Below are 12998 nucleotides of genomic sequence, written 5' to 3' on the forward strand. Positions count from 1 at the left end.
CCCCCCCCCCCCCCCCACCAAAAAAAAAAAAGGGTGAATGAAAGCTATAGATTAATTGACGTTCATGCTATTGGAAGTCAGCAGCTTCTTAGTTTTATCTTTCCTCTCTCGTAAATTATGTCATGGAAGTCTTGTTGTAATCGAAGTTGGTGAAAAAGAAGTAGGGACCTTATTTTGTTGCCCTAATAATACACCAATTTTTTTTCAACAAGAGTAAAGTCTCATCATTTCATCAGTATAGTCGAGCAAGACAATGATAATTTATGAGAATATTAATTTCAAATTATTTTGAAATCTTATTTTTACCATTGACTTAAAAACTTTTAGGAATAAAACAAATGTCAATCAAAATAAGTTTGTAACTTCTCAATTCATCACTTTACAACATAATGCACCGTATTCATTGTAGAATATAGATAATTAACTACAAGAGTTTTATATGGGCATTGACTCCCTTAATCCAATTGTATCCCTTTCTCCTTTCTACTATATGATGTCTAGGTCTCTGACAGCTTGAAGATCCTAAACTTTTCAGCACATCGAATCTAAGACAATTTGGTGTTCAATCTTCGCCATTTTCTCTCACTCTTACACAATCTCAAGACGACCACCATTAGCTCCATTGATGTTTGGTTTGAGGGAATACTGAAACACCTTAAAATTTTATTGATTAAACTTTAAACTCCATGACACCATTTTCTCCCTACCCCTAAGTCTCCATCATTAGAGGCCTTTCCCTTCCTTCCATCTCAATTATATTTGTCTCAAGCTTTAACTAAAAAAAGAAAAATGAAAAAAAGTGAGCTCATCTAAGAGGCATTGTTGTCATCTTGTATGAGATGATGATGGTGATCCTAGGTCCAACGTAACCCATTAAATCACTGCTCACTCTTAAGGTAATGGAGATGCAGAGTATCGAACCCTGTACCTCTCGCATGCAAAGCGAGCACTCTACCATTTGAGCTACATTCCCGTTGAAAATATTTCATTATTAATATACAAAGCCATAATTCAAGAAGTAAGTTTTGTACATTCTAGATATAGGTTAACTTAATTGCAGCCAAATCTTGATGGCCTAAACAGAGTGATAGAAATTAGGAAAAATTACCTCATTTCCCATATTTGGGTTTCCATTACAAACTATTCAGTTACTATTTAGGTTTACAAAACTACTCAAAATGGTAATTTGACTCAATCTATGTAATATTTTTGCCATTTTAGAAGGAAAGGTGTTCAAGGCAGCCTCATTGTGAGGGCCAATAGGGGAAGGTGATTCTTCCAATGCAATCTTGTTTGCAAAAATATTTTGTTACCGTGTTATCAGTTGTTAGTGTAGGGACTTACATGTGTTACTTTCCCTTAACGAGTTAGGTATCAAGACAAATAAATACAGAGCTTACAACTCTCCCCTCACTATATTAGTTGCGAAACAATCTAATTCAGTTTTTTGAATATTTTGGACTGTGGAATAGGTTCTTGTACAGGCTTATCCATGCACACAGATGGAGTTTACCACTAAGTTGGTTATTGGGTGGATTCAATCTACACAGATCAATCCGTACGAAAATGATTCTGATATGATGACTTGATCATGCTCTCAATATTTTGATCAAAGGGAGAGAGTAGGTGGACAGCTTATTCTTAATTAACTACAAAAAGTAGTTCAGGAATATTGTCAAGATTATTGATGGCTTGCATCCCCTTTTTTTACATTCGAATATTGCAGCTAAATCATCTTAGTCTAGGTTTGTAATTCTTACGATTGGTGTCAAACAGTTGGCTTGGTTCTATTTTGGTCAAGATTTTTTTCTTCCATTTTTAACATATATCGAGTACAAATCTTCTAATAAATTCAAACCACAATGGATACCTATCTATTCAGATCGTTTCAATCTCTTACCAGTTTCTGTTCCTCATAAGTCTCAATCCAATCACCGACAAGGCTATCAATTTGGTGTTCGATAATTAGGAACCATTTTACTATGAGAATGATTCATGTACAAATGGATTGGTATTAGATTTCTAGAGTTGCAGGATCCAAACTGTTATTTGTGAGGAGGTGACTGTTACGAAAGACAATGGTGCGACTGTTTGAACAGTGCATCAGGTTTCAAAGCCTGATTTTCAGAGAGAGGAAAGAAATGAAATGGGTAAGGAGATGGAGAGAGATTGTAGCAGAGAGATAGGATGAGCGATGACAAAAGGTGCTGCAACAATGGTATGACTTTGCACTGACAGTAGCACCCAGAGCCTAGAGTAGACAACAGAAATTTGATTCCATCCATTAAGAGCCATTGCAAGGGGATGGAAGGGGTGAAGGCCATGTCAGCAGAGAGGAAAGCTCAAGAACCAATGTTTGTCTAGAAATTTTCCACCCCAAATAATCGAATATTTCATTTTTCTATACTTTTAAGAAAATAAGTATAACTTTGCCACCCCTTAAATCCCAACTCATCAAAACCTCTCAGAACGAATGACGCCTTATGCATTTAGACACGGACTCGTAAGGTAAAGTGCTCTAATGGTAAAGAAAGCTATGATAGAATCAGTTATGAATCTCATACCATAGGTAGCCCATTCAAAATTTCATGGATAATTTTTTATTAACAACTACAATTTCTCCATTAGTATTCCTATTCCGGTCTATATAGAAGGACCCATTTTTCTCCATAGAAAAGCCCATTCGCTTGGGCTGAAAGCCTCCTCCCCAACCTCTCCATTCCCACCACCAAAAAAAAAAAAAAAAAAAAGAAATGAGAATTTATAGGCGGACCTGGGCACTTCACTTTTCCATGCTTTTAAGAAAATAAGTACAACTCTACCAATCCTTAAATCCTATCTCATCAAAGCCTCTCAAAACGAAAGGCGCCTTATCAATTTATAGGCAGAGTCGTCAGGTAAAGTGCTCTAATGGTAAAGAAAGCTATGATAGAATCAACTGTGAATCTCATACCATAGGTAGCCCATTCAAAATTTCATGGATCATTTTTTGTTAACAAGTACAATTTCTCCATTGGTATTCCTATTCCAGTCTACATAAAAGGACCCATTTTTCTCTGTGGAAAAGCCCATTCGCTTGGGCTTAAAATCTCCTCCCCACTCTCTCCATTCCCACGGTCCCACCATAAAAAAATAAAAAAGAAAAAAAACTGTGTCCCGGAGTTTAATTTCTTACTCATCCCTCCATACGGTGGGCCCCACTTGAAACCTGAAATAAGAAGCATTTGGGCTGGAAAAGCCTAACATTGACCCCGAAACTTTCAGTTGGGCCTTAGCCAGGCGCAGCTAAAACTCTTTGAGCCTAACCCAGCCATCCAGGGACGAGCAGCCTAACCCACGCTTTGATTTTGGTTTAGCCTGGTCGATTTTGGTTTTTTCAGTTTCTTACAGTCTTTTGGGTTCGGCCTCCATTTTGAAACATAATCGATTTGATTTTAAAAAGCACAATAAAAAAAAACATAAAATTAATAAGATGAACGACTGCATATATTATCGATGTCCACAACCTGACTCATAAATGAAGCCTATTTTACAATTTTTTTTTTTTTTTTTTTTTTTTTTTAAAATCTAAAGGATCATGTAATATATTAAAGAAAGAAAATATTAAATACAAGATTAAAGTGTGGGTATACCCAAACAAATACAAAATACGCGAGGAAAGAGAACCCCACCTTCGGCATTGCCATCAGCAGGAGATATCAAACCCCGAACAAATAAGTAAGCCATCACTCAATTAAAGTTTTCCAAATAAGCATACGAAATCTACGTACATGGATGCATAGCTTATAGTAAGTATCAGAGAGGAAATCATGACATGAGTATATGCATCCTCCGATGAAATGAAACCACATTCTTCGCCAATAAGGATTGATGTAGAGAATAGTGGCAAGTCCCAACAAGCACACGACATATGAAGCAGCAAAACTACTAGCAAAAGCAGTCATATCAATGTCATACTTGTTCCCCACATCATTTGAAGTTGTTGTAGATGTGTTGGTTGATTCTCCATTGAAAGAGCAGGAAGAAGTATTTGGTAAAGGCATACCACAAAGGAATGGATTTCCCTCATAACTGGTGCTACTGAACGTTGCAAATTGTCCCTTCATATCTGGTGTCTTACCAGATAAGTTGTTGTGTGCCACAGTGAAGACTGCCAAAAAGTTTAGTACAGTCAATTCTGAAGGGATTTCTCCAGTCAACTTATTATAGGATAGGTCAAGGCTTTCTATCTGCTCTAGATTGGAGAAGGTTTTTGGAATGGATCCCGTTAGCTTGTTGTGTGATAAGTTTAATGCATGAATTCCACTTAAAGTTCCTATTTCATGTGGGATATCACCCGTGAGATTGTTGAATGATAAATCCATCCCAGACATGAAATTAAGGATTCCACCTTCGTATGAAAAATACATATTTTTTGTCATGAATTCTATTTCTTCTGCTACACCAACCCAAGCTTCCGTCTTTGAATTTGGCCCAAGCCCCCAAAATCCTTCATATTTGATGTTAGATATAGATTCCTTCTCTATCCCCCTCCCAAATGAAATGTTATTGAAACATTGGGGTATTGATCCAGATAAGCTATTATGAGAAAGATCCATTAAGCGTATCCATTCCAATTGGCAAAAATTATTTGGAATTGGGCCATTTAAATGATTTCCTTGCAACAACAGAATCCTCAAACCAGAAAGGGAAGCTATCCAATCAGGAATACCACCACATAAGTTGTTATTTCGTATGTCCAATGTCAACAAATTTGAGTTGTTGATAAGAGCAATTGATGGTGAACCTATGAATCCATTTCCTTGCAAATGGAGGTATTGTAAATTTGTTGAATTCAATATTGATACTATGGATCCTGAAAGATGGTTTTCTGAAAGGTCAAGAAATTCCAACAACCTAAATACTTGAAATTCAATTGGAATATTTCCTTGTAAAAGATTGCCCCGCATTTTAAGCACCGTCAAAGATGTAAGGTTGCCCATCCAACTAGGAATTCTACCTGTTAGCTGATTGTTACTAATATCCAATATCCATAGGTTGAGGCACTTGGATAATCCTCTTAAGATATCTCCTGAAAATGAGTTGTTATCCAAATATAAACTCTCTAACTGAGTCAAATTAAAATCTGCAGGAAAAACTTGACCTTGCAGTTCATTATTTGAAAGTCCTAAGACAACTAACTTGCTGCAACCAATGCCCATGTGCTTTGGAATTTCACCAATAAAATTATTGTTAGACAAGTCTAAACCAGACAAATAGCTCATATTACCAATTGATGAAGGAATGCCACCCTCAAAAGTATTCACAGATAAATTCAAATACTCTGCATTTGGAAAAATGTAACCAATGTTCTCTTGAAGCAATCCATCAATGCAATTATTCGAAATATCTATACTCCTTGCAGCAATGTGGACATAAGATGGTAAGAGAAAATGACCCCTCAATGAGTTATCTCTCAGGTTTAGAGATTCTAACAATTTATTGTTCTCGAGTAACCAAGGTGGGAGCTGAGCGCTTAAGTTGCAATGTGAATGATCAATTTCTCTTAAGTTGTACTGAGTAGAGAGAAAACTGGGGAAATCATTATTACTTTGCTTGTTAAGACTGCAATTTGACAACCGCAATGTCTTCAATTGGAAAAGAGGAACCCAAGGGGGATGTTCAGTTTCTACCTCTAATTTGCTTCCGGCACTTCTAAAGTCAATTACCTCAAGTTTTGAAGTGTTAGCAAAGGATTTGAATGTGAATGTGCCCTCAAAGTCATTGTAGCCCAGAAAAATTTGTGAAAGGGATGAGAGGCTAGCTATGATAGATGATTGGATGTTTCCCGTGAATTGGTTATAGGACAAATCTAATGTCCTAAGGGAAGTCAGATTTTGGAGACATGGAGGAAGGATCCCTTCAAAATTATTCCGACTAAGATGCAACTCTTGAAGCCTCTTCATTCCACACAAAGCTGCAAAAGTAAAATCCAATGAATCTAAAATTAAAAATTTGAAATGAGTAAAAGGCGTGACATGAAGAATTAGGTGTGTGTCCACAAAGTTTAAGCTCTGCTAGGGTAGGTAGTAGTATTAGTACCAATCAATAAAGGACATGCAATTCTAGGCCCTAACACATTAATTACTGGTTTAGGTACCCAGTACCCATTATGTATGCCATGTACATACGTTGAGTTGTGTCATTCGATCTCTACAGTTTAGGAGATTAAGAATCATATATCCAAGCATGATGAACAGGGGAGCTAGATGTCTCGGCTCACCCGTGGGTGATGTAATTACCACATGTTTAACAAGGGTACTAGATCTATAGTCTACACTATTCAAATTGGCTTGTTATTGTTACGTACCTTGGAATATTGGCTGGGATGAGGAGCAATTGAAGTTATTCCTACTCAAATCCAACGACTCCAAGTTTGGCAGATTATTAGCTAACTCTGCACTTGATGAGAAAGAAAGACACAATTAATTAAGAATCATCATCAGCATCATATATTATTGGGTAACATAATCACCACTTTTCATTTGGGATATATTGCTTTTAATTAATTTACCTTGTAATATTGGTTGGAAGGAGCAATTGAAACCATTTCCACTCAAATCCAACGATTGCAAGTTATGCAGATTAGTTAATTCTGTAACAATTAAGAGGAAATAAACACAGGAATCCTGAAATTATTATTATATTATGTTTGCAGGCCAATATAAATAAACTTAAAGCGATCCTTCCAAATTAACTATATATTATTTCATGAGCTGCAAATATATATACCTTCCATATGAAGCAATCCTTCAAAACTGTTGTAACCGAGGGACAGAGTCTTGAGGGATGTGAGTGCACCCAAAAATGGAAGAATACTGTTGTTAAAATAATTCCAATCTAGATATAGAGCCTCGAGCTTTCCCAATCCAACAAAACTTACTGTAGAGCCTACGTACGTACAATTGCATAATTAATTAAATTAAATAATTAACACTATATTTTTGCTTTCTTTAATCTTTAAGAAAGGTTATTCAACATGTGATCAAAAGCCGATCGAAACCATGAAGAAAGAGAGAGTGGGGAGTCTGGAGCCTCGATCGCCTTGATCATCTCAAGATATGTATGGCTGTGCGTGAAAACAAAAGGGCATATCTTTGAGAGTCTGCTGAAAGATGGATTAGCTTACCAAATCTTACCTTGTTTTGTATGCGAAGAAGAGGCCATCCCCTCACATAAGGTATAACTCAGATCCAATGATTTGATGTTCGGAAGAGTAGATATAAATGCTGCATGCACACAATCATAAAGTATATATATATATATATATATATTTATATATAAGGAATACTATGACGTTGAACAGTAGTATTCAGTTAAAAAAGATTAAAAGGGATCAACTCAATCTTTGTTATATATATACCTTCCAAATTAATTGATCCTTCTATCCAATTATTTGAAAGTGACAAAGTTGTAAGGGACTTGAGTTCACCCAGGGATGAGAAGATACTGGTGTTGTTGAAGTTATTCCATGTTAGGTCGAGGAGCTCTAGCTGTGTCAACCCACCCAATCTTTCAAAACCTGCAACACCATTATATATTATATATTATATATAAATATAAAGTAATCAAAACGTAAAAATATATAGTATCCATGCATCCGCCACCATCTTTCGCTTTGATGACAAAAGAATTCAAGGGGAAAGGGGACGGGGGAGGAAACAAATTAGAAGTGACCCGAGAAAATGAGGAAGCATAAAGAGTGATATTAAATACCTTCATTCTTGACCCAACCATCAAATAAATTATAAGATAAGTCGAGGTGTTGCAGTTCTTTGAAGGTAGAAAATATGGTCGCATTTATATAGCAACTACTACTCGCATATGAATCAAAATCAGGTTTTCCATATACTCCACGAATATCACCAAGGGAGAGTTGGATGACTCGTCCAGTAGTAACATTACACTGTACTCTCTCCCAAGAACAGCAGTCACTACTATTACTCCCTCTCTCAGCATCAACCCATGGTGGGAAGCGATCACCTATGCGTATTAACTGATCATAATCATGAGACCTAAAAGCACTCCAATCGCAAGAAGCCTTGAATTCTAAGAGAGCAATCCTCTCCTCTTCCAAGCACCCCAAACAACAGCAGTGCTGAAATCGGAGTAATAGTAAAACTAATGGAATCCATAAACACTTCACCAAACACCACTTCATTTTTTTTTTCACTCAACACAGAAAAGAAAACCGAAGACTTCAGAATTCAGACTTGAGACTTTAGAGTTGAGAGAAAGACGTTCTCCAAAACTCTTACAGCTTCCCAATACTGAAAGTAATGAACGTATAAATAAGGGAGGCAGCGACCCACTTGCGCAACGCAATTATGGAACCAACCCATATCACACGTCTTTGAGTCTTTAGTCTTTGCGTTCATTTACTTCATCAACCAATAGGGCCCGCAGAAATTAAAGGAATTACCCATTTATACCCTCAACAATAATTAATTAAACAAAAAAACCATGACCATAGATCCATTTCACCATTTTTTATTTTTTTGGTTAACATTTCACCATTCATTGGCATGCATGAAACCCCCTAAGATATTCTGACAAATTTAGATATAAGTTTATTTTATGGAGAAATGAACATTCCTGGTTGTAGGGTCTCTGTTCTCAGACATATAGGTTGATGAAATTACACCTCCACCCTTATTGATGTCCATGTGTGTCCTCTCATTGATCTCATGTTAGCATCTCAATGTTGTTATTTCATTTGACGGGACGGGACGGGACGGGACGGGACGAGAGGGGAGGGGAGGGGAGGGGGAGAAAGAGACACAGCTAATGCATATAGACCCGGCCCGTGCAAAACCACACAAAAGATACTCATGCCCACCTTTCCATTAGCCACTCCCAATAACGTGTACTTGGACCAGGAGATAGCATTCTTTTTGCCTATTTTTAATACCTAATATTTAATTTCTTTCAAAAACATAAAAACATATAACCACAGTGATTTTTTTTTTTAATCTTATTTTATATGTAGAATAAACTCGTATGTTAATTTCTCCCACTTCATCTGGCTTCATGCCAATGAATACTGAAATGGAGATGGCCTTGGTTTGCCGTTCAACTGAGGAGAGTATTAATAATGGGTATTCCCATATGAACCAGCCTTGTTGGTTGATCATGTCAAATCAAAGCACATCTATTGCAGGTCTCCTTTTCTTTTTCTATGTTGGCTTCCTAATTTGGAATTTTAACAAGGATTTGTGGATTCCTCCACCCCTTTGGATACGTTGGAGGTGATTTAAGTTATTTCTACTATATATTGGGGAATTCCTCCGCTAATTTAATTAGCATCCAGAAAAGGTGTGTTCAGTTTTAGACCTTTCACCGTCTGAGCAATGTTTGGTTAAGGTTTTTATTTACCCAAAAAAAGTCATTAGCGCCTCTTCCCTTCTCTTACTAATATCATCATCCAATCATATTACTCATTTATCCATTACTTAATTAATGGGAGAGTATTTTCCAAAAGACAGTGTGGCCCTTGCACCAGCGAGTGCCAATGGGAACATGTTGAAGCATCAATAGTAGTGGAATCTTCATTTTTCATGGGTGTGAAAAAGAGGTCATTTCGCCTAGAGGTGCTAATCATGATCTCTCACCAGTAGGCCCGATCGAAACCGACATGTTTATTAATCGAGCATTCACAGTACAAGTAGTCAGCCCATCGAGCACCCGACCGGACCGACACGTTTATATACCTAGCTTGAACTAATTCATTGTAGCCCGACCTAGCCTGACCCCTTTAATACTACATAAAATTCCTATTTTGCCACTACTAGTAAGAAATAAATTAAGCTTCTTACCCTTTTCTTTGTAATAAGATTTGATTTAATTAACCTTTATTTTTGTAAGTTGTAAAGGTCATAATCTTTTCTTTTTCTTTGTAAGAACAACCAAAATCTCATATTATTTCTCTTTTTTATTAAAGATTTACCTCATATGTTTTTTGACATTCAACCCACTTAAGAAAAGAATTTTAGAGTAGGCACATTTAAAGCCCGTTTAGACTTAAATATGTCTGTAGCCCAATTAAGGCTCAGTTAAGACCCATTTAAGGAAATCCGATTAAAGTCCAACACCGAACAGCCCGATTGTAAACCGTACGATGCCCCCCAAAGTTAAGCTCGTTTACTTAAACTGACGTACAAGGTGCAAGGCTTCTAAGTGGTCAAGCCCGATTAACCCCGACCGAGATTGGCTCGGCCTGACCGATTGACATCCCTAATTTCTCCTTTCCTTGTGTCAGGATGTTGGGTTTTAGTCATGCTGCCTTTTACGCTTCTTTTCCTCTTAATTAGTGCATACAAATCCAAAGATAAGTAATAAAATGGGCAAGAGAACACTGTCAGCTGGTGAAGTTACACATCATTATGTACAACCAATGGGAGGGGAAGCACGAGCATCTTCAACGCAAGGTAGTATGGTTTTTTCTCACCCGCTGTGTCTAGGTGTAGACACAAACAAGCATACATGGTTTTTTTCTCCTAATAAAATATAGGAAAAAATAACCTTGAAATGTAGCTTACTTATCAATAGGGGGTGCGAAATAACTACCCCACCCCTTCAGCAAAAAAAAAAAAAAAAAAAACTACCCCACCCTATGAAAGACAGAAATTCTGCCTATTGATTTCACAAACGCTCCCATTGAGCTGCACTGGCACAAACATAGTTAACAGAAAATCATGACTTAATTAGCTCGGACAGCCGTAATGGAAAACTTTAATTCCACAAATATGCAATAATGTATTTTGTGCACCCCACGGCCCACATCCACGACTAGACATACCGATATTCCAAAAGAGGCTTGGGGGACCATGGATTCACAATTATTTTGATGACCGTATGACTTTTCTACAATATTTTAATAGGATCTTGCATTCTCACCGGACCACATGATTGGATATGTAGCAATTCAATAACTATAAGTCTATCAAACAACGGTTTTAAAACGTAATCATTCATCCTCACCTTGACCATGGGTGAATAAAGACTCGGTCTCCATTTTAATTTAATGTTTAGACTAGTGGATGAGAATGCAAGAGAGAGAGAGAGAGGAGGGAGTGGTGCTCCTTCGACGGAGGAAGAAGAAGAATAATGGAGAGAGATATTAGGTCTCCTTTTCCTCTTAAATTTGGGGGTTTTTTGTCTTAAATTAATTGAAATGGGCTTCTTACTTTAGAAAGAGAAAAGTGGAAAGTCAAGCCACAGCCAATGCAACACTTGCCGTGTGTTGACTGACAAATGAAATTAACATTTGCACTTTCCTACTTGCGATGAAAAGGTCACAATGTTTCAGTGTCAATGGACTTTTCTACAATGTTTTAAGAACTTATCAGGCCAAATGCATGGTTGGATATGAAGCAGTTCAGTGCATGGTTTTAGGTATCGGTCTGGGATTGGTAGTATAGGTTATATCAGATTGGTATTGGCTGAGACCGATCCCTAATCTGATACCAATTCGGAACAATTATCTGGATCGTTTCAAGGGTAAAATAGAAAAAAACATATAATAATTTTTATAAAGATCAGAGGTAAAATAGATCGATATCCACTGATTCGATTTGGATCGATATCAAACTGATATCGATACCGATACCATCCCCTAAATCGTTGGTTCAGTGTCAGTCTGTTTAAGACAAAATTTTCTTTAAGATTTCCCGATCACAATTGATTTGACCTTGTTATTAGATTCCTTTATCATTATAAATTCTCACTCTTTATGTTACGGAGTTGAAAATGCTCTCTTCTAATCCTAATCTAATCACACAAGACCCAAGGTGGGGAGGGGGAGAAGAGGGGACCATGGATTAATCACAATTTTCTCTTATGAGTCAATGGTCATGGAGTGGTTAAGTCACCATAGATAGATGATCTATTTTAAGACGAAAGGTTTTTTCTGAACCATGTGGAAAGTAAAGAAACTCTTCATTAATGGTGATTTGGCCTTGCAGTTAGATTTTGTGTCATGATAAATTTCAATTCAATCAGAATGACTAATGGCAATAAAGAAAGGATTCGTCGCATCTTCACCTTTGCATTCACCTTCATTATGGGTGAGCAAAGACTCAGTCTCCATTTTAATTTAATATCTATGCATTTAATTTTGGTTAAGATCGTATATTTTACGCAACCAGAAACGTTCGGACACAAGTACTGGAATGTAGGAAAAATGGTCTACAATCAATATCAATAAAGAATTTTCTTATTATTCAAAGAAATAAAAGCTTATGGCCTCCAGTAGAAAAAATCTAGAACCCAGCCAAGTTGATATCATGATAAATATTGAGGTAAGTATCCCGGGCCCAGCCCAGCCCAGCCCATACCTGTCACCACAACAGACACTGGATGGCATATGGTGTAATACGAGGACAAGTTTTGCCCATTTCTTTCCATGAAGAGAAAGTTTATGGATTTAGATACAAACTCCTTAGGCAAACTGCTCTAACAGTAAAGAAATCTCAGACGGGAGGGGACCAACAATGAGCTTTATCCCTTCACTGACAGTAAAGAGATGCTCATGCCCATAGTATAAAGTATCTCTGATATCGATATGATACTGATGTTCTCAGGTTGACACTGAGAGAGGGGTGAATTAGTGATTCTAAAAATTCCTTAATTGCCACCCAACAAGAACTTCCAATTTTCAAGTTCTAGATTGGCCGGGGCAATCCCGTAATTACCAATCATGCAAACAACGACATGTCCACCTCACACCACAATGTGGTTGAGTCTACCAGACAGTGTCCCACCACTCTGCACAATACGCACTTCAAATATATGTAGAAAAATAAATGCAAGACAATAACACCAGATATACGTGGTTCAGCCAGAGTGCCTACTCCATAGAGGAATACCCATATAGGGTTTCGTATTTCCCCAATACTCAACTTTTTAACCGCTACAACGGTCCAGGAACTTATCCCTGCTTCAATCTGAGATGGAACTCA

The 12998-nt window shown here is 37.1% G+C and overlaps 1 protein-coding gene across 1 annotated transcript; it reads right to left on the reverse strand.

Moving 5' to 3' along the window:
- Positions 1-3707: 3707 nt before the first annotated feature.
- LOC122066470 (receptor-like protein 15) lies at positions 3708-8322 on the reverse strand. The gene is made up of 7 exons (XM_042630273.1): positions 7756-8322; positions 7403-7561; positions 7179-7268; positions 6772-6930; positions 6554-6634; positions 6350-6436; positions 3708-5956 (listed from the first exon to the last, which is right to left on the reverse strand). The coding sequence occupies exons 1-7, from the start codon at positions 8198-8200 to the stop codon at positions 3726-3728; spliced, it is 3252 nt and encodes a 1083-aa protein (XP_042486207.1). The 5' UTR covers positions 8201-8322; the 3' UTR covers positions 3708-3725.
- Positions 8323-12998: the final 4676 nt, after the last annotated feature.

Source organism: Macadamia integrifolia, unplaced genomic scaffold, assembly GCF_013358625.1.
Source record: "Macadamia integrifolia cultivar HAES 741 unplaced genomic scaffold, SCU_Mint_v3 scaffold2407, whole genome shotgun sequence".
NCBI classification, from domain to species: Eukaryota; Viridiplantae; Streptophyta; class Magnoliopsida; order Proteales; family Proteaceae; genus Macadamia; species Macadamia integrifolia.